The 19,668-nt window shown below is 38.2% G+C and overlaps 2 protein-coding genes and 1 long non-coding RNA gene across 4 annotated transcripts in view; 1 reads left to right on the top strand and 2 right to left on the bottom strand.

Annotated features, from left to right (window-relative positions):
* The window catches only part of slc6a13 (solute carrier family 6 member 13), a 26,406-nt gene extending 17,912 nt beyond the window's left edge, over positions 1 to 8,494 (bottom strand). Inside the window, exons 1-2 of the mRNA XM_059334501.1 lie at positions 8,245 to 8,494; positions 4,231 to 4,431 (exon numbers count right to left, since the gene is read on the bottom strand). Coding sequence (XP_059190484.1) covers positions 4,231 to 4,431; positions 8,245 to 8,251 — 208 coding nt within the window. The 5' untranslated portion in view covers positions 8,252 to 8,494. The remainder of the gene's footprint in view (positions 1 to 4,230; positions 4,432 to 8,244) is intronic.
* Positions 1 to 10,850, top strand: part of LOC131972786 (uncharacterized) — an 11,617-nt gene extending 767 nt beyond the window's left edge. The window contains exons 2-3 of the long non-coding RNA XR_009394499.1: positions 4,366 to 4,446; positions 10,346 to 10,850. This is a non-coding gene — a long non-coding RNA (uncharacterized LOC131972786). The remainder of the gene's footprint in view (positions 1 to 4,365; positions 4,447 to 10,345) is intronic.
* Positions 10,851 to 12,869: 2,019 nt separating this feature from the next.
* On the bottom strand, positions 12,870 to 19,269 carry LOC131972785 (aldo-keto reductase family 1 member D1-like). Of its 2 annotated transcripts, none has more exons than XM_059334503.1 (9): positions 19,123 to 19,269; positions 18,735 to 18,902; positions 18,625 to 18,654; positions 17,910 to 17,987; positions 16,402 to 16,524; positions 14,857 to 14,966; positions 14,019 to 14,184; positions 13,278 to 13,360; positions 12,870 to 13,150 (listed from the first exon to the last, which is right to left on the bottom strand). In XM_059334503.1, exons 1-9 carry the CDS (start codon positions 19,213 to 19,215, stop codon positions 13,108 to 13,110), a joined length of 894 nt encoding a protein of 297 aa, XP_059190486.1. In that variant the 5' UTR covers positions 19,216 to 19,269; the 3' UTR covers positions 12,870 to 13,107. The 2 variants fall into 2 exon arrangements, with proteins under 2 accessions (XP_059190486.1, XP_059190485.1); XM_059334502.1 differs by having other exon boundaries at positions 18,538 to 18,654.
* Positions 19,270 to 19,668: the final 399 nt, after the last annotated feature.

Raw genomic sequence — 19,668 nt, forward strand, 5'->3', positions numbered from 1 at the left:
TCAATATGCCCCTCAAATTTTGTGAAAAAGCAATCAGTATTCAATCTCGCTATTACAGGGTATAGAAATTCCTAAGTTGAATAATTTTTAATATCTTTTTTAATACCTTCTCAAAAAGTTTTAATACCAACATGGCATTGATCTGAAACTCTAGTGGCAACCTTTTTAACTGCAGTGTTGGGGGTCACTAATTATAAAGTAACTGATTACTGTCATATTTTATAAGTTAATAGTGTAATAATGCAGTTACTTGATAAGTTTTGCTTTAATAGCAGCACTGGCCTATACATAATTAATTCAACCCTAACCCAAGACAAAATGTTATTTCGTTGTTAGGTGTTTGTTGTCAGGTGTCTTCTCCACCGCTACACTCTATCATTCTTTCTCAATGAAGGGGCACAAAATGACGAAGTTTAAAAAAAGTTAAAAACAGAAAAGTTTAATGAAACTATTCGTGTAAAAAGTCCAAAGTAAAGTGATGAGTAAAGGAGTAACACATTTTATCACGATTTAAAGAGGTAACTTGCAACTATTTACAACTGTAACCACAGAACCCAGCGTTTCCTGTAGGATTTTCAGCAGCAGGGGTAAAGGGGGTATTTGTCCCCTGGATGGTGTGAGTGTTTAAATATCAATCAGCAATTTAGAAAGTATAAAAAATGACACTTTACTGCAAAAGAAGCTTTAGAACCAGTGTTTCCCACAAGGTTTTCTGAGACTTGGGGACCCAAACAAAGTCTAGGGGTCTGGGGGCATGCTCCCCTGGAGAATTTTTTTGCCCTAAAAGCCTAAATTTTTTGGTCTCTCACACATTCTGATGCCACTATCCCATCTTAATCATTGCATATTTTTAATGAATTATTGTAAAGGAGAATAAGGGTTCTCCTGATTTATTCAAGGCATCATATTTTGACAGTCTTCTTGTTAATTCTGTGGTGGACTCTGATAACACATCCATGTGATTTTATTTTGAAAGCTACATGCGTTTGCTTTTATTTTGAAGGCAGGTCTAACCTTACTCAGAAACTGGAGTAATGCTAACAGAATGCTCGCACTGTTGCGGTTTTTATGACACTCAAGTGTTTGATGTCCTGGCAGTTAAAAAAATAAAACAATCCCCTATAGCGAAAACTCCCTAACCTCAACTCGTAATGTTGATGCTGCACACAGAGTTTGCTGTCTGTGGCTCCAGTATGGCGTCATATTTGAGTCAAAAGTCGCGCGATCGATAACACATCTGCACACGCATTTATTTCGTGTCACACGCGCAGATTTCCCCACTACCAGCTGTCAGCAGTAAACTGAAAAGGCACCCACGTGGAGGGCTGGAAAATGACCAATCATAAGAGGCCCGGGGTAAGCCTTGGCCCCGCCCCCAATGTGTCAAAAGTCCTCGCTCCATGCGAGCAGAGCTCCACCACGAGCGAGCACGGGGGAGAATCTGCTTCACTCGGTTGCTGAATATGTGCGCGAAGATCAAGAAAGTGCATGCGCAGTTGAAATCTGCGCGCGTGACACGAAATAAATGCGCGTGCAGACGTGTTATCGCTCGTGCGACTTTTGACTCAAATATGACGCCATACTCCCGTTGCAGTCTTTTGGACGGCACTTAGCGGCAGATGGCTCGAGAAATTAATACCTTATCAGATGATGTTTATTACTTTTTAATAGTTTTTAATGTCCTTATTTTTGCCTAATTTCATTTACTACCTTTTGATACCTTTTCAAACCCCGCGGCAACCCTGTAAAAAAATTCACTGTCAAACTGTCAAGAGTTCACAGCACACTATAAGTCAAATGACATCAAACGCTATGTTGCTAAACATGTTGGATTAAACATCGCTGAGCCCAAAACCCCCGGTATGATTTTCATTAAGTATTGAAACAGTCGGGCGTTGGAGATCAGCAGTATCCAGACTACCTGATCAACTTTCCCTCGTCCTACTCTTGAGAGTCTTTAAAAGTCTACAAAAGCCTGGAAGGGTATAAATAAACGACATCTGAATATTATTCAGCTCAACTGGCTAAAAAACAAGTTGTCTTCACTGGAGGAAAGTGTTGCTTCAGTGAACGATAGCATTAGCAGCAGGCAATGTAAGCTAGCTAACTAGCTTGTATGTAACGTTAGTGTGAGCTAGTCTGTATCGTCCTCGCCACCATTACCAACACCATTGCTGTCTGAATTAACTTTGAAACTGCCTCGTATATCTTTATAATGAACACCAGTTACTCTGTACCGTATATGAAGTGGCCACGACACAAATGGAACCCGTTGCTTGTGAGTTCTCATCCAGTTGACTTCTATCTAGCTAGCTAAGTCGTTTTACGCATTTTGCAGTCTTTCTGGATCTTTGGAAATATGATATGCTCTGCCTTTCACTTGTCCTTGATGTTTCTAGCATCCCGGCGCAAAACAGCTACCTATCATGCTATTCCTGTACTGTATAATTACAGCAAGTGAAGCTAACGTTAACTGCCGGTCGTTAACGGTCGTTAAACGCTTTTCTGCCAACATTAGTGATGTTCGATACCACCGATTTCCTTTCCCATCCGATACTGAGTAAAATTCAGGCTGGTATCGGTGATACCGATCCGATACCATTACCTTGTGCAAATACACCTAATGTGCCTGGTAAATCTAAAAAGAGTGTATTTCAAATGGCTTAAGAATGAATACAAGACATCAGAGTCACTTATTTAGCTATTTATTTTAAACTCAGAAGTATACGGACTCATTCACAATATATCTTCTTTTCTGCTCCGCCACTGAATTACACACACACACTTAGAGAGAGAAGAGTGAGCAGCAGCATGCCACTGCGCTTACGTATTAGGCACTTACTCAGGCGGAAGAAAAAGTAGTTCCTACCAGCAGTGTGTCATTTAGACAAGATCGAAATAGTTTAGTTACTTTCCACCGTATTCCTCTTAATGATATACATTACCACAAATGACTGCAAAGTATCGATATTTTCATTTGAGAATCGATTTTACACTGTAAAAAATGTTTGTTTAAATTACAGTAAAAAACTGTCAAATTGCATCAGAAATAGGTTGTAAAATTAAACATTGTACATCGCCGTAGTAGATACTTTTAATTACTGTAAATCAAACAATAGTATAAAACTTGAAATTCTACCGCCATAAACTGTAGAAAACACACAGTTTTGCTGTAAAAATATAACATTTTCATGTAAAAATACCATGATGAAACAATTATCCTAAAAGTAATGGGATTATTCTGTATAAATTACAGTTTTTGCTGATATTTACATTTACATACGCTCACTGTATTTTTTACGGTGATGTTCTGGCAACCACAGCTGCCGGTATTTTACCGTAAATTAAACAGATTTTTTTTTACAGTGTAGAGCATACAGATCTGGTATCGGAAGTATCGATATTTCAGTATCGATCCGCACATCACTAGCCAACATGGCAGTGTTTTGATTTCGAGTGATTGCGTAGCATAAACTCCCCAAGCTTTAATAGAGGAAGTATTTTATAGTTAACCAGTTTTATTCTTTGCCACTGAGCTCTCATTTATCAGACTTTAACTAACTGGCTGCCAAGCTGTCCTCCTGTTTTCAGTGAACCGTTAGTGATCCAAGGATCTACTTGGAAAATATATCATAAGACAGGACTGTATTTATCCCGCAGTGGGCAAATCGTCACAGCAGCTCAAGATCCAAAGATACAGACAGTTAAAAAAATATATAAAAACAGAATAAAGAATAAAAATAAGACATATACATACATTATATACACCTTGTATACATAAAATGCTTACGTGGCCGCTATTTGCATTTATTATTAATATTGCACATTGTTTTTTTTCTTTTCTTGAGAGTGTTTTGTATTTCACAGATATTGCACATTAGAGAATAAAAAGTAATACATGGTAAATGGTAAATGGACCTGCACTTATATAACGCTTTTCTAGTCGCTTTGCGACCACTCAAATCGCTTTACACTACAGACTGCGCACATTCACCCTTTCACACACATTCATACTGGTGGCAGAGGCTACCCTAAACGTAATATCATATTAATCTGTAGAATCAAAATAATTTCCTCTCAGAGAATTATTTCTACTGCCATGCATTCCAAGCCAACAAAGCCTAGTATTTCTCTTGTGGTATAATTTCAGATTTTTTTTTTTGACCCTGGTGATTAAATGCAAAAGCTTTTGTGTTGAACATGTCAGAGTTTGATCATTTCAGCACTCACCTCCTCCGTTCTTGTAACAAAGGTATGGGAAACGCCAGACATTCCCCAGGCCAATAATTTCTCCGGCCACTGACAGGACAAACTCAATCTTGTTGCCCCACTGACCCCTGTCTGTCATCTTCTCCTCTGTACTAGGCACAATGTCCAGGGGCCTGCTGTGACCATTGGATGGCTCCACCTTGGACATGTTCTCCGTGTCCTCTGTGTGACCAAAAGGTAAGAGTGAGTGAGAAAATACAAAAATTACAAAGAAGAAATGGGGAAAAAGACATCATAATTGCATATGCCCTGACATGCGTGACTGATTGTTTTTCCATTTTGTTTCTACAAAGTATTAAGAATACAGGTCTATAATATAACATGTATAAATATATGCTAAATCCCACCAACAATAATCAAAGGTATGACAGTTTGCATCAAAAAGGTTATGCATTGCACCAGTCAAAACTCTGCTTGTTTGTTTAAATTACAAATTGCCCCAAATCTTTAAAAAAAATTGCAAAGGGATAATAGGATATGACCACAACATCACGTTACTAATTTCTGAATAATCTCCCTACTTTTTTCACTGTTCTTTAGCAAAACAAATCTGGAAGAAAGTAAGGATGGGTTATAGAAAGAAATATCTACGACAGTTTTTATGTTTGAGGGGCCTTAACATCCAGAATGATCTGAGGACACAATTTGCCCAGTAGGCCTCTAATTGCATCCATTAAGAGAGATCCAGCTCATTCAAAATGCTGCAGCCAGACTTTATGCAAACTCCCAGAACAGAACAGTTTACTCCAGTTCTTAAATCACCTTATAGGCTCCCAGAGCAAAACAGAACTATCTTCAAATTGAACCCAGTAGTCCTTAAGGAACACTACAGTTTGGCTGTAATTAGACCCTACCAGTTCATTAAGAGAATGTTTGAGGATAAAGTGTACTTAAGACCTGGAGGGAGCAGAAGGAATTTCAGCACCTTGGCTAGTTCTCAAGAAGAAATACCACTGTGTAGGTGAAGTTCCTGTTTTTGTTTACATGAGCTGTGATGTATGTCACAACTTTTCCCGTGTCGAATGAGGTCAGTAATGGCTTGATGCTACGTGACCAAGTTAGAAGTTACTCAAGCCCTGGGCCAGACCCTGTTTAGGGGCCAGTGCTGCTGAAAGAATTTCTCTCTGTGGAGGAAACAGACAACTCACTGACTGTGCTCACTCCTGTCAGGTTGCATTAACAGGCCTCTCACCAGCCGTTCTGTTGCCCTTTTTTCCCTCTCTCTCTCAATCGCATCATGATCACTGTTGCAGTCCAAATCCAAACAAATTGGTCACCAGTCTGCGGGAGACATGCTCAAACCGATTCAGTTGCAAGAATACATTTGTGCACCAAACCTCCTTCCTTTCCTTTATCTTTCACACAATCAAACACATTACATGTTTTGTGACCTGGTCTCATGGGACCAATGAAGCTGCCTGTTCTTTGAGTTCAGCTCTGAAAACGACACAGGATGGAATTACCATTTAGACAGAAGCCTTGCGTGAAGCAGCTTTTAGGAATGTGCAAAGGGCAGAGGTGGAGCACAAGTGTGACTCTGTGTGCATGGGGTTGGAGGTTGGAGGCGTTTTAGGAGCCAAAACCTCCAGAACTGGAGCCAAATTGTGGCCTGAGGTAAAAATAGAGCCCATTGTTTTCTGAAGGTACTTGGTGGGAATGAAGGCTCGGTGCAACTAAATCCAAGGAGTCCCGCCGCTCCGTGCTGGCAAATGAGAATCCTCAGTGGCATTGCAGCCAGATCACAGTTTACCTCACTTTTTCACAGTGTCTTTGTGAATGCTGGGAAGCTCAACACACAAGCCAAATATCTCACTTCAAACAGTCCTTTTAATAGGTGAGCCCAAATATCAGTATTATTTATAGCAGCACACTAAGACTGAAATAGTTTTCATGCATACATGTTTATAAACGTCAGAGACACTGTGGGAAAATATGTCAAGATTGAGAATGACCTCATCGAGGCACAGTGGAGCTTTGTCCTAGGAAACAGACGCTAGCTTAACCATTATCTGAAAAGCTTGGACGAGTGACTGACTGACTGACTGATTGACAGACTGACCTATTGAATAATTGAATGAATGAATGAGTGGCTGACTTACTGGACATCAGGTGCACAATGGACAGTTTTTAAAAAGTCTAAAAATGTATTCAGCCAAACCAGCAATATCCTCTTTTTTATTCCAATCATTCTTCTTACCTACTTTACCCACAATGCAACTCAGCTGCTTACAGTTTTGGTCATACATTTTTAGGTTTTATCCTGGAAGTAGCCTCCAGCTTCTAGCCCCAAGCAGTGATGAAGTGCAGGCTGCAGAGCTCCTGCGAGCTCATTTCTTTCTAACTCCACTTTTTTCATTTTCAAACTTATAGTTTTTATAGTTTTCAGCCCCAACTGCTGGTATGCCTCTTAAGGCAATTTAGCAGACTTCACACGACTCCCGGTGGAGCCACACTAGACTTAATGCAAATTTTTTTACCCACATATGTATTCCCCAGTACCTGAAAACAGACTTTATGTGCAACAGTGAGAGATTTCTAATTTAAGCATCAACAAGACGTTTATTCTCTTCTCTGAGTCAAGCGCCTTAGTCACTGGATCCTACATTTCCTATATTGCAATTCATATTAATAACATTTCATTAGACCCTCCCACTGCCTCCTAAATGTCAACTTCTTTCAAAAACTCACTTTTCCAGTTTGTAGGACCAGTTAAGAATTGTGCCGAAAAGAACCTGCATCATGTCATTAGGATTATTTTTTCAAATGTTAGAAAGCTCCTCTTCCAGAGCCACAGTGTTAAGATTATAACTCTTTTACATGTTTACTACTTCTAAGCCAGTGTGATTGACCCTAACTGAGATAAGTAGAGTCCACACTCTGGTGGTTTTCAACTCTCACCCCAGTATCAAAGAGTACACTGCCAGATAAGTCAGACATTTGAATAGTACTTGGCTTTATTCATAATTCAATATACATAGACACCAAAGCCTGAAGATACAGAAGAAAATATATTAAATATATAAATAGCTCTCTTCTAAATAACAGCTCGGAGTTACATATTATTCATAATGTCCTGTGATGCTCGCACAGTTAGATAGTTGCAGGCTAACACATAACTGGATTAGTTACATAATGGTTCAGCTCCATGTCTAAAGATTACCAGTTGCAGCATGCAGAGTTGAACACTATTTAATGTATCTCTACATGGAAGTTAGAAGGGATTATTTCGGTTGATGCAAAAATGACTAAAGTGACGAAACTAAAGCAAAATAATCGCTGTAAATAAAAAATGGCATGGATTTGTTAAAACTCTGACTTATTAGTTGCATTTATAAAGTCATTGTTAATCAATCTGCTGTCACATGTTTCAAATGGTGAGCATTTGATGCATCAACAGATCTTTTCAATTGCAAAACAATATCCATGTTTCTCATGATAAAGCTCTGTGGAAGCCCTTTTCTCCAACAGATCATTTATCTATGAGAAAAACAATGCAAAATGAGTTACACGTGCTAATTAAGTTATTCATAACAGAGGATTAATGAATTTCATGCAAACAACTCTTAGATGAACAACACATTTAGTCCCATTTGATCTGCTTTCTGATCAAATGCATGCAGCATGCAACATCATGATATAACATATCAATATATAAATTGGTTTAATATAAAACAAAAATAAATAAAACAAAAGTTTTGATTCCTGGACACACAGTCTTTGCACTGAAGTATGTTAGTAATGTTTTAATACTGAGAGCTTTTCACTAACTGGATTAAACCATGCATGGTTTATTTTGTAATATGAGAAAAATTATTTCTGCTCTGCTGCTAATAAATCAATACATTTCCAAGGGAAAAAAATGAAGATGTTCATGGACATGTCCGATACATCTCATTTCGGCAATGATTTGATTTCTTATCCATCTCTGACTGGAAAAAATATCTAATCACAGGATCAATAATCAAAGGCACTCACCTTTCATGATGTTCTACAATGTCAGTTTCAAGAAGTGAGTAGACCACCAAATGCAGGCCTGCTGCCGTTTTAGGTTTCACTATATAACATTCATGAGGGGCGGAGATCTGAAAAAACTGAAAACTTTGGTGCAGCCCGCATTGAGATTTTCCCTCTGAGTTGCCCCTCTCTGAAGACCCCCCTTCCTTTATCCAATACCATTCAGACAACACCAAACACAGACACACACACACACACACTCACTCCCCACAGCACACTAGAGGTCTGTGCTGTCTCAGCATGGTGGGCTGATTGCGTAACCTTTTGACACACACATTCTCCCAGGGCCTTTCTGTCCAGAGAGCAACTAGAGAGTATGGGGGAGAGGCTTGTCACACTTGTGTTTAGGTGGCCCCTCAGATTATATATCACCGGCAGGCACACATGTGTATGCATGTTGGCAATGATCTCAAATATGTCTGAGGCTAGTTTAAAAAGATTTAAAGATACAGAAAAGCATTATCCAAAGACTCTTAATAATTTGTGCACGAGATGAGCTTCCAATATTTCAGTTTTGTACTTGAAATATCACTCTTGCCTCATGAAGCCCCTGCTCCAAACACATCCTTAATTCAGTCTCCGGAAAAGAGTCTTTATTCCCCCCACAGACCCAGTAGCCCATTCAGAACATTTTCCCACCGCAGGGGTCCAGAGTGGCCCGGTTCAAGTCATTTGTTAGAAGGTCACAATCCAGAGGGTCTTTATGGAGGTGGGGATGGGGGAAATCTTTCAGGGTGAGGTCTTTTTTTGGGTAAACCCCCCACCCCCCACCTCAAATCAAATTATAATTCAAGACACAGACACATTAGCTTTCTATAAAAACAGGCTGTTTGCCTGACTTTATTTTAATCTGTTTTATAAGTTAAAAAACAACAATAAAACATAACTCAACAAAGTCTCAGAATCTGAAAGTTACTTGTAAAAACTTTAAATCTTAGAATGAGAATAGGTTACACTTACAACCCATCAACACCAAAAAGTCTAATTCACTTTGATGGAATGACGTAATGCTAATCATAAAGCATCATGTACAGGATAATATCATCACAAAGAGATGGCAGCATCCTTTGGTCAGGTATAGATGGTTGTCACGACTCTTGGCACCTGAAACCAGCGCACAAGACACCCTTAAATGTCTGTATGAGACGCATCAGACTTTCCATTAACTCCAATGTAAACACAAAGCTACAATATTTGACGCAAAGGACGTAATACAAAGAAGATTTAAAAAAAAAAAAACATATTTATATCTGACCAGTTTGAAATGCATTGGAAACACACTGATATGCTTTCTTGCAGAGTTAGAGACAAGATTGATACCATTTATATCTGTAGTTGCTTAGCTTAGCTTAGCTTAGCTTAGCTTAGCTTAGCACAAAGACAGGAAACGGTAGAAACAGCGTGTTTCTGTTGAGTGGTACCAAAAGCCTTCTTCTGACACTTCTAAAGCTCAATGCATAAAGAAAACTTCTGGTTTTACTATCAGAACCACTATGTATTCCTTTTATACTTCAGTATTCAAAACCAAATGAGATATAGCATGTTAATTGGTGAGATTTTGTTATCTTTATACAAAGGCAGGCTAGCTGTTTCCTTCCATTTACATTGTTTGTGCCATGCTAAACTATTAGCTAACTGTATGCTGGCTGTAGTCTCATATCATAGCATTATCAATCATCTCATCTAACTCATGGCAAGAAAGCGAATAACTCTCTTCCCAGAAAATGTCTTTAAAAAAAAATCTTTGGGACACTGCATGTGCCTGTACAAAATCACAAATAAGTTAACCTACATATGCCGGAAGATATTGGTTCAGCTCTGATTAAAAAATACAACTAAGTAGAAATAAAGCAATACAAATCCTTTTAGCTATTCAAGGTGGTCCCGTCATTTACAGCAAAAGTCTACTTGTACAACTGTTCGTGTCTTCTAAATCTTATGCTAGCTCATCCAAAGCTACCGTCATGCTCGCAAATGTCCATTGGGCACAAACGAAGACAAAAGAAGACAAAACAATAGAAGGGGCTCATTAATGAAGTGTATTTCTTTATTCCCTCTGCAGCTTCCTGCTGCTCTACGACTGTACGGCCACAGGTCACTGCTCAGATTGTAGTCTTTTTACTCTGAAGGCTCCATCCTGTCTTTTCTCATCAATCTCAAATATGCTGGTTAAATGGAATGTGTGAAAGCATCTGGTTTAAGGTCTCCTGGCAGGAGAAGTTAAAATTTAGTCAACAGCAGAGCAGACATCGCAGGGGCTCACTCACAGGGTTTTGTTAATGATTAATATTAGACCAGATAGCATATATTTCATTACAATGGCTGTATCACATATTTAATTGGACCTCATGTTTAGAAAATCAAACTTCCGGTTATACAGCATTTGGATGGATGGGTGATCAGATGAATACACCTCAACTTTACCCCCAATTTTAGGTTTCTGCTAAATTAAATGATCGACTGTGACATATATACAAATATTTACTTTTTTTTCAGTAGGTGTCATTGTCAGGTTAGAGATATCCTTTAGAAAGTAAAAAGTTTCTTAACATTAAGCCACTAATGACTAAAAACATTTAGCTTCTTCCTTTCATTTAGTGTAAGAAAGGGAGAAAACTGGCCCCGATGGTTAAAGTAGGTAAGAGGTGTGTACACAAAGATTGCACAGTGTGTCAACATTGTGACGACAGATTTGGTCTGATCAAATGCATATACTATAACCTCTGATCAAACAAGACACAAAAAGCTCAGAGTTACCCAAAGTGTGATGGGCAGGTTTTTGAGCTACTGTCTCTTCCTTGTCATGGTTTAAAGATGAATATCAGCAGGGATTTAACGTCATGTTACAGCTGTAATTATGGATATAAGTATAACCAAGCAACCCTACCTACCTACACCCAAATGTTTAGCTGCAATTATATGTTGTTTTACTTTTCCCCAAATGAAATATGCTCTAATGTGTAATTATTAAAAAATATTGCTGATTGGGGTGTCCCGCTGGCTCACACTGGTAGAGCGCTTACCATTAAGGCTGAGTCCTTGCTGCGGCGGAGGCGGGTTCGAATCCGGCCTGAGCTCCCTTTGCCGCATGTCTTCCCCTCTATCACCCCCTTTCTATCTATCACTATCAATAAAGCAAAAAATGGCAAAAAAAAAAATCTTTAAAAAAAAGAAAAATATTGCTGATAATTGTCAGAATTCTGTTTTCATGTTTTACAGTCATCTCAGTTTTCAACAGCCAACAGTACAATTGTTTAATAGTTTTCACTATGAGGTATACATTACTGAGAAGAATGTGTGTAAACATTTTTAAACTGAGGCCACTTCAATAACTAAATACCCCCAACATCACATCTGTATGAGTTAGTCTTGTGTTATGGTTGAATTGTGTTTGTACTTCTTGTGTTTGTTCTCCCCCCTCAGGGGCAGTTCATTTTCCATGCATTCAAAAATATATTTGACTTGGTCCTTGTGTTTAATTGACCGTAATGAATTGTTTTATTACATTAAACATCATGACACCTCAAAATGCTGCATCCAGCTTTGGTTTGGGGCATAATCCGCAATATTCTCTCAATTTTCTCATGCTCCTTTCAACTATCAAAGATGCTAAACCTCAGCTCTGATAAGCACATACTTTGAATTTGACACAACTACAGCTATTCTTTATTTTTGTGACCCCACTACAATTGAAACCTTTACGTTACACAAAAAGCACATGTCCTTGTTTTTCCCTTTCGGACTTACATAACTACCTGTTCCGTGTTGTTTGCTCTAATGCAGTGGAATTTTTTTTAGTCTTTCCTCGAACAAAGTACGGGACTTTGGTCAACTTTTGTTGTTTTTGAGTGAATCTCATTGTCAAACTGAAATGTAGTGATCACACAGCCAATAGTTTGTGAAAAATGTTGGATATTTAAGCTAAACAAATGAGCTATTAACCTCCTGAGAACCTGCATCCTCATATGTGGACATTACATTTTAGGTTTGCTGGACCTTATACTTCATTATTGCTTAACTATGACATGTTGTCCTCAGTAGTACACACTGTGTACTACTGAGTAAAAATCAGATGGCAGCATCTTGGTAAAGTCAATCAACAGCTTATCCCCAGAAAAAAGTGGACCAGGTTGTTCTTAATAATGTTTGTAGTTTGAGATTCTGTACAAATTTGACTATTTTTAGCAATAGCAACAAGCTACGACTGCTAATCAGGAAGTTCTCATTTACAACGAATAGATTTTACTATCGTTCTTTCAAAGAGAGGCTGTAAATGTATGGAAATAAAAAGTTTTACACAGTGGTGAATTAATTGTGTTCTACAGTAAAATAACGCTTCGTTTTTAATCATGCTTTGTTTTTAAAAACGCTTAGTTTTTAATAATTCTTTTGTACTACTAATCCTAAATATCTAGGAGAAACTAACAATACTTACCAAACTAAAGCTTGGGTCTCAGGAAGTTAAGATTAAGATACAATGGGAAAATTCAACCTCTGCATTCAACCTATCCTTTTTTTCACTATCTACATGCATTTTAATAAATATGATGCAATTTGCCACATCAATTCAAAGAGTCTTATTTGTAAACCAAACTTTATTTATCGTAGAAGTTGCAGCATTAATTTTCAAATCAGTTGTTCGTGAGAATAAAAACTTTCTAAATATTACACAATCCTTATGAGCCTCACATGAAACTCATACACAACAACTGAACATCATACACCATCATACATGTTATTCTGAAAAGCAATCATTTACTGTGAGCTGGAGCCCTCTAGTGTTTACTGTGAAAATGTACTATTGCAAAAGAGATAGTCAAAACATTAATATTCATCATGAAATGGGTACTCTGGATGGTCACTCCACCTGTGTTGAAACAACAAAAAAGTGTTTTGCATTATAATGAAAATGCAGCCTTTACATTAAGATTAGATACAGTATTCGGTTCAACCCACTTTTAATTATATACTCAACTATCAATGCTTATACTTACATCAGCAGCTCCACAAAGCGAATGTTTTTATTCAGGCCCTCGATGGCTTTCATTTCTTCCTCAGTGAGTGAAAAATCAAATATCTGGAACAACATTTGATCTTAAATTGCACACTGTTCATTGCACCTTATTTGTTTCATAGCACCAACATTTTTTATTTTTATACTGTATATTCATATTTATTCTGCACTGGAATTCTATTCTACTCCTTAATACATACTCCTTCTTTAGACACTTTATTTTTTTTATTGTATTTTATTGTATTTTTATATTTTATTGCTTGAAGTATGCCTAGGTTGTTCTTTTTATTTAATTGTGTTGTCATTGTCTCTGTGTGTAATGCTGCTGCTACGCTGTAATTTCCCAAATAAAGTATAAAAGTATAAATAAAGTATATCTATCTATCTATCAATCTATCTATCTATCTATCTATCTATCTATCTATCTATCTATCTATCTATCTATCTATCTATCTATCTATCTATCTATCTATCTATCTATCTATCTATCTATCTATCTATCTATCTATCCATCCATCCATCCATCCATCCATCCATCCATCCATCCATCCATCCATCCATCCATCCATCCATCCATCTATCTATCTATCTATCTTAAATTATTAATAATTGATAAAATAGGAATTTTGGCACCATAACTTATCTTATTATTATTGACAAATGCTTTTACATACACAATACACACATGCCACAGTATGATACAATATTTTAATTAACCCACCTGGAAGTTGTGTTTTATCCTCTCGGGGTTGAAGCTCTTGGGGATGACGACAACTCCTCTCTGGACATTAAAGCGCAGGGCCACCTGGGCAGTGCTCTTGTTGTACTTTTTCCCAATAGATACAAGCAGCTCGTCCTCCAGCAGGGGAGGACTTTTCAAATTCACCCTGAACCAGAGACAGCAAAAAATACAAATGATGCTAGAACAGAGACTTTTTACTGAATGTTCATGTTTAGCATCCCTAAGTGTTGAGGGTAATGTTGTGTCGCATTTAACGATGGCATGTTGCAAAATTGAATATTATTGGCATGATCTGCTCATGTGCTCATGAACCAGAGACAGCAGAAAAAATCCTTTCCAGGCTAAAAAAAAATATGCACAATACAATCATTTCCATTAACATGTTTGGCCTAAATATTATTGGCATGATCTGCTCATGTGCTCATGAACCAGAGACAGCAGAAAATACAAATGATGCTAGAACAGAGACTTTTTACTGAATGTTCATTTTTAGCATCTCTAAGTGTTGAGGGTAATGTTGTGTCGCAATTAACGATGGCATGTTGCAAAATTAAATACATTTTTAGATCATTGCCAAACGAGAATGATCTAGGTCAGGTTCTTTCCATGACAAAATGTCAGGTTTCATTGCAGATTTTGTCTCTTGGTTTTGAACATTATTTCCTCATCTCAAAGCCAGATTTTAGTGTCATGTGATGCCAAGAAATGCTTCTTTTTTTTCCCCGAGACCTTTTGACAAATACTTTACCAGGGGCAACAACACTTTATGAAATACCATCTGTCAGTGAAAAGACCATATCTCTTAAAATCAACATACCAGGATGCATCTCTGGAGGAGCCAATTGGGCAGTATCCAACAATCACAATGTCGTTCTGACGACAGTACTCCAGAAGCTTGGGTTGTGTGAAATATGGATGGCATTCAACCTACAGGTAATAAAAAAAAGAAAAAATAACAATGAAAACACCAAAGTCACTGTATAGCACTCATTAAATTTGGGACTGATTTTAATACCATTAGAGCAAAAGATGTATGTTTTTCAAGGTTCAAGGAATCTTTATTATCCCTGAGGAGCAATTCGCTATCTATCGTTCAATAATGTCATGGAACTCTTTGCCTCCTCGCATCTCTAGCACGCAAAACAAATTGTCATTCAAAAAATTACTTAAGACACACTTGATGCCGCCCACCAAATGAATAATTACTAATATGTTGCAATTTATTTTGTTTTCTTATTTTATTTCTTTTTCTCTGCTATATCTGTAGCTGGATGATTCTTCCTTTTAAATGTTCTCAAAATGAAATTATAAATTATAAGTGTAAACAGCTGATATTGACACTATAGACATCTGAATTAATGATTTTTACAGTATAACATTTGTCGGGTAAATATGAATGTAGAATTTTTTTAACAGTATTGCATGTATGTATTAATTGAGTTTGTTATTGTTTTTCTTGTATGTACTGTTTTTGTTTATGTTGTTTGTATGTCATGTTCTATGTCTTTTTAGGGACCCCAGGAAGACTAGCAGTCGCCAAGGCGTCAGCTAATGGGGATCCATTCAATAAACAATTCAATTCAATAAACAATTGGCTGTGCAACAGCAGGCTGCATCATAAATAGCACATACACAAGCAAACAACCATCATCAACAATAGACAAAATACATACTACATAAAATTCCACATCTCACTTTGAATTATTAAAAAAGCCTATAGCAGCAGGGACAAAGGAGTTTTTGTGTCTGTCCTGCATTTAGGCAGGAAAAATCAGCGGCCATGGCAGCAACAACGTGAAGCAGCCAGGACTGATTGTGCCCTCTTACGGGTCCTTGTCTCGTGTAGAGGATTTAGATCAGTCAGAGGGTTGTGGGCAATCTTACCACAAACCTTGACTATGTTTTGCAGCCTGTTTTTGTTTTTCAGAGTGAGGGACCCAAACCAGCTCATAAAACCAAAAGAAAGGATCGTTTGAATAAAACAACAGTAAAACATCCTCATAAAAGTCTTTGAATAGTCAACAATAAAATTACAGAGTTTACGGGAAAAAAAACATGCGCTCATGTGATTTTCTGCAGATGAACATGTGGCTTGAAGGTGAGTTTGTCATCGATTGTGATGCCAAGATATTTCTAGTGGTTCACCACTTCGATTAAATGATCATTAATGAGGGTAGAAGAGAGGGAGGAGGGATTCTTTCTGAGATTGATGATCATTTCTTCAGTTTTTGTTCAAGATAGTCTTTGATTATTTTGTGACAATGAGTGTTATTCAAGTCTTCAATAACAGTCTTTAATGCTACTGTTTACTGTAGTATACTCATTTATACACTATGCTATCTCTGGTGTCAGTTGGGGTCACCTGGTTGGACACAGGTTTGTGTTTGAGGCCGGGTTTGTTGAGCAGCAGCTCCAGCTGTCTGCGGTTAAAGTTGGACACTCCCAGAGATTTAACCAGCCCTGCGTCTTTGCAAGCCTCTAAAGCCTGTTGAGAAGAACAGATTTATATCACCTCAAAGACTGAAAGTGATTATCTTTACAGACTTACTGAGAGAGTGGAGAAAAAAAGATACAAAGCACAGTGAAGAGGTAAGAAAAAAACTGATCTTTGTACAGAGATCGGCTGTCTCATGACACTGTCTTGACAGTTTCTGATGCAACAGTAGAGAATGTTCTGGCATTAACTTTCAAATAGGATGACGGAATATCACATGTGGTTCCTCTTGATTCATATTTTAACTACTGATACATACTTATAGCTTCTTTTAAATTGTAATAATTGTACATTATATTTTCTGGGAAGGCATTGAAAATACACTGGAAAAATAGCAGATCTTTCAAGTTGGAGAAGGGGAGACAAAATCTATGTAGCATCTGAATGTATCTAATTAACTGAAATTACGCTGACTTGCATGGATGGATTACTGAAGCAGCCTCCGGGCACAGGCCCTGGGGCCCAAATGCCTTTTTTTCTGTCCACATGAAATGCACGTCTTCTTGGTCTATAACCGGTTTTGATGCTGTTTATAAGTTAGAGTTACATTGTAGTACCCATGTTAATACCAAATCCAGACATTATGGACAACTAGCCTTGCTAACACCAGACTAATCTCAAATGAGATTAGGTCTGGCAACCAACCATTCATTTCTCCGTAGAGGAGGTGTGGTTTACGATCCTCCAGAGCCGTTTATTGGGCGCTTAGAATGTCTATCAAAGCGTCTGTAGGTAGCTCTTAGCCAATCAGATCAGTTATACCAGATGACGTAGTAGAGCAACAGAAATGGATGTTTGTTGTGTGTGTGTCTGTGAGAGAGTGTTGCTTGCTGCGTTGTTTCTCCAGTTCTCGCTTTCTGCAAGATTATTTATTTTCAAGCTTTATTCCCCCTCATGTCCTTCAGCCACACACATCCACTGATTTTATGGGCAATAAACAAGCTGCTGCGGGTCTCTGGGGGCTCTGCTGTCCCCCGGCTCGGAGCGAGATCACCGCCGGTGATTAGCGGCGCTAGCGGCGCTAATAGCCCCGCTACCGGTGATCTCTCTACGAGTTGGGGGACAGCGGAGCCGCCGAGAGACCCTTCGCCTTTCAACTTTCGCTCTAAACTATTTAAAACACCATCTACAGCTAAAGAGAGTTTCGCGTCTGCAGCAGCCATGTTGGATCTGTAAGAAAACTACAAGCTTCCAAGTGCCGAGTAGTACGCGTCATCGTCTTGCCGTCCCTCCCCGCTCTGTGATCGGATCCCTAAAACAGGGCTAAGAAACGGTCCTAGTTGCCAGACTGGATGGAGGCAGTATGGGTATACCCAGGCTAATGGACAACAAGGAGGAGAGCAAAAAAAGTAGTGTCATCCATTGGGAGAACTCACCTCCCAAGTTGCACAGAGGTCTGTGTGGTGGTAGATGTATTTCCCATCCTGGTCTTTTGGATAAAAATCCATTCCAGGCTAAAAAAAAAAATGCACAATACAATAATTTCCATTAACATGTTTGGCCTAAATATTATTGACATGATCTGCTCATGTGCCAGTGCAGTTGGCTTCAACCAAGTAATTTATGCCAACCATAAACACAGCCAAATGGTTTCTAGTTGGCTGATCTTTACAAAACACACTGCTGTCTGTCTAATGTCTAATCTGAAACCTTAAACCGAACATGAGGCACAGTCATGGGTGTAATGCAGCCACCGTCCATAAATATAACGGTTTAAAATGCTCTTGCTCTTGCATATTGAATTACTAAAACAAATATGTGTATTAGATTGTGAGCTGACATGCAGATGTGTTGTTTGGTTTGTTGCCATAGTTTCTAGTTCTATTCCTCATTCAATCAACATATTATATTAGAGCTAAAGTATGTTCCTTCTTTAAACCATCCTGTTTGAAGAGAATTATCCAAACAAAACACTACCAGTGTAACGTATCTAAGGGCAATGTTCAGACACTAAATGGCTGGCCGATAAGGGAACTGCAATCTATTTGTGTGCTCTGTAGGAACCTTGAATGCCATAGGAAGCTCAACGATGTAGAGGTCCACATAATCTAGTTTTAAGGCTTTCAGGGTCCTCTCCAAGGTCGGCCTCACCATATCTGGTGGGTGAAAGGTATTCCAGAGCTGAGGAAGATAACACAGAACTAATGAGAAAACGTTCACATTAAATAAAAAGAAGTGAAACATATGACACAACTTGTAACCTTTCCGCAGTAGAAGATGTCCTTTCTTGTAACGGTTCCATCAGCAATCTTCTCCCTAATAGCTTGACCCACTTCGTGCTCGTTGAAATACACCAGCGCCCCATCAAAGTGCCTGTAACCAACATCTATGGCCAGCTTGACACACTCAAGTGCTGTATCTTTCGGCGTCTATTGTAAATACACAGAAAATGTAATGTAATGCAAATATTGTGTCATGCTGCAGTTTGTGCTAATTCGCACTCCTGTTTGCATGATCACTGTTGACATTTTGCTGTTTATGTGGATTCAATTGCTGCAAGGAATAAAAAACTAAGAGATTTCCTGGTAAAGCACTCATTAACAAGTCTATCTATCTCACATACAAACACACAGACGGTATTATTCTCACCGTTCGAGGGTCTCCATAGGTGCCCAATCCCAGCAGTGGAATCTGGTTCCCATCACTGAGAGGAATACTGTGACTCTCTGCTGTCAGATTCATGTTTGAAAAAGTGGATAAAGTGAAGCACTCACCAGCCTGCCTAATAGGTAATTCATTGAATGACCCTGAACATTGAACTCTAACGTTGGTATGTGTGTCAGTGGTGTATTACTTATTACTGACAACATAGAGTCAAACCCAAACAACTGGAGCTGACTATGATAATAAACAGCGAAAAGATGAATTTGTATTCCACCACTTGACTGAAATGTTTGATACCCTGTCTGCTTATGTAAATATTGTCTAGCTTTTCAGAATCCTGTTTTATATAACTAAGTAGGAACACCTTTGTTGCTGTGATTGTTCTTATTATAGCAGTTCCAATATAGTGAAGGCATACCAAAATACTTTCACTTATATACATGTTTTTATAAGAACTAGCACTTTTCTAACAATAAATGTGGCACGTCTGCTTTTTGGGTCCAGTTAACCCCTAACCATAAAAGAATGGAG

This window comes from Centropristis striata, chromosome 6 (assembly GCF_030273125.1).
Source record: "Centropristis striata isolate RG_2023a ecotype Rhode Island chromosome 6, C.striata_1.0, whole genome shotgun sequence".
Lineage (NCBI taxonomy): Eukaryota > Metazoa > Chordata > Actinopteri > Perciformes > Serranidae > Centropristis > Centropristis striata.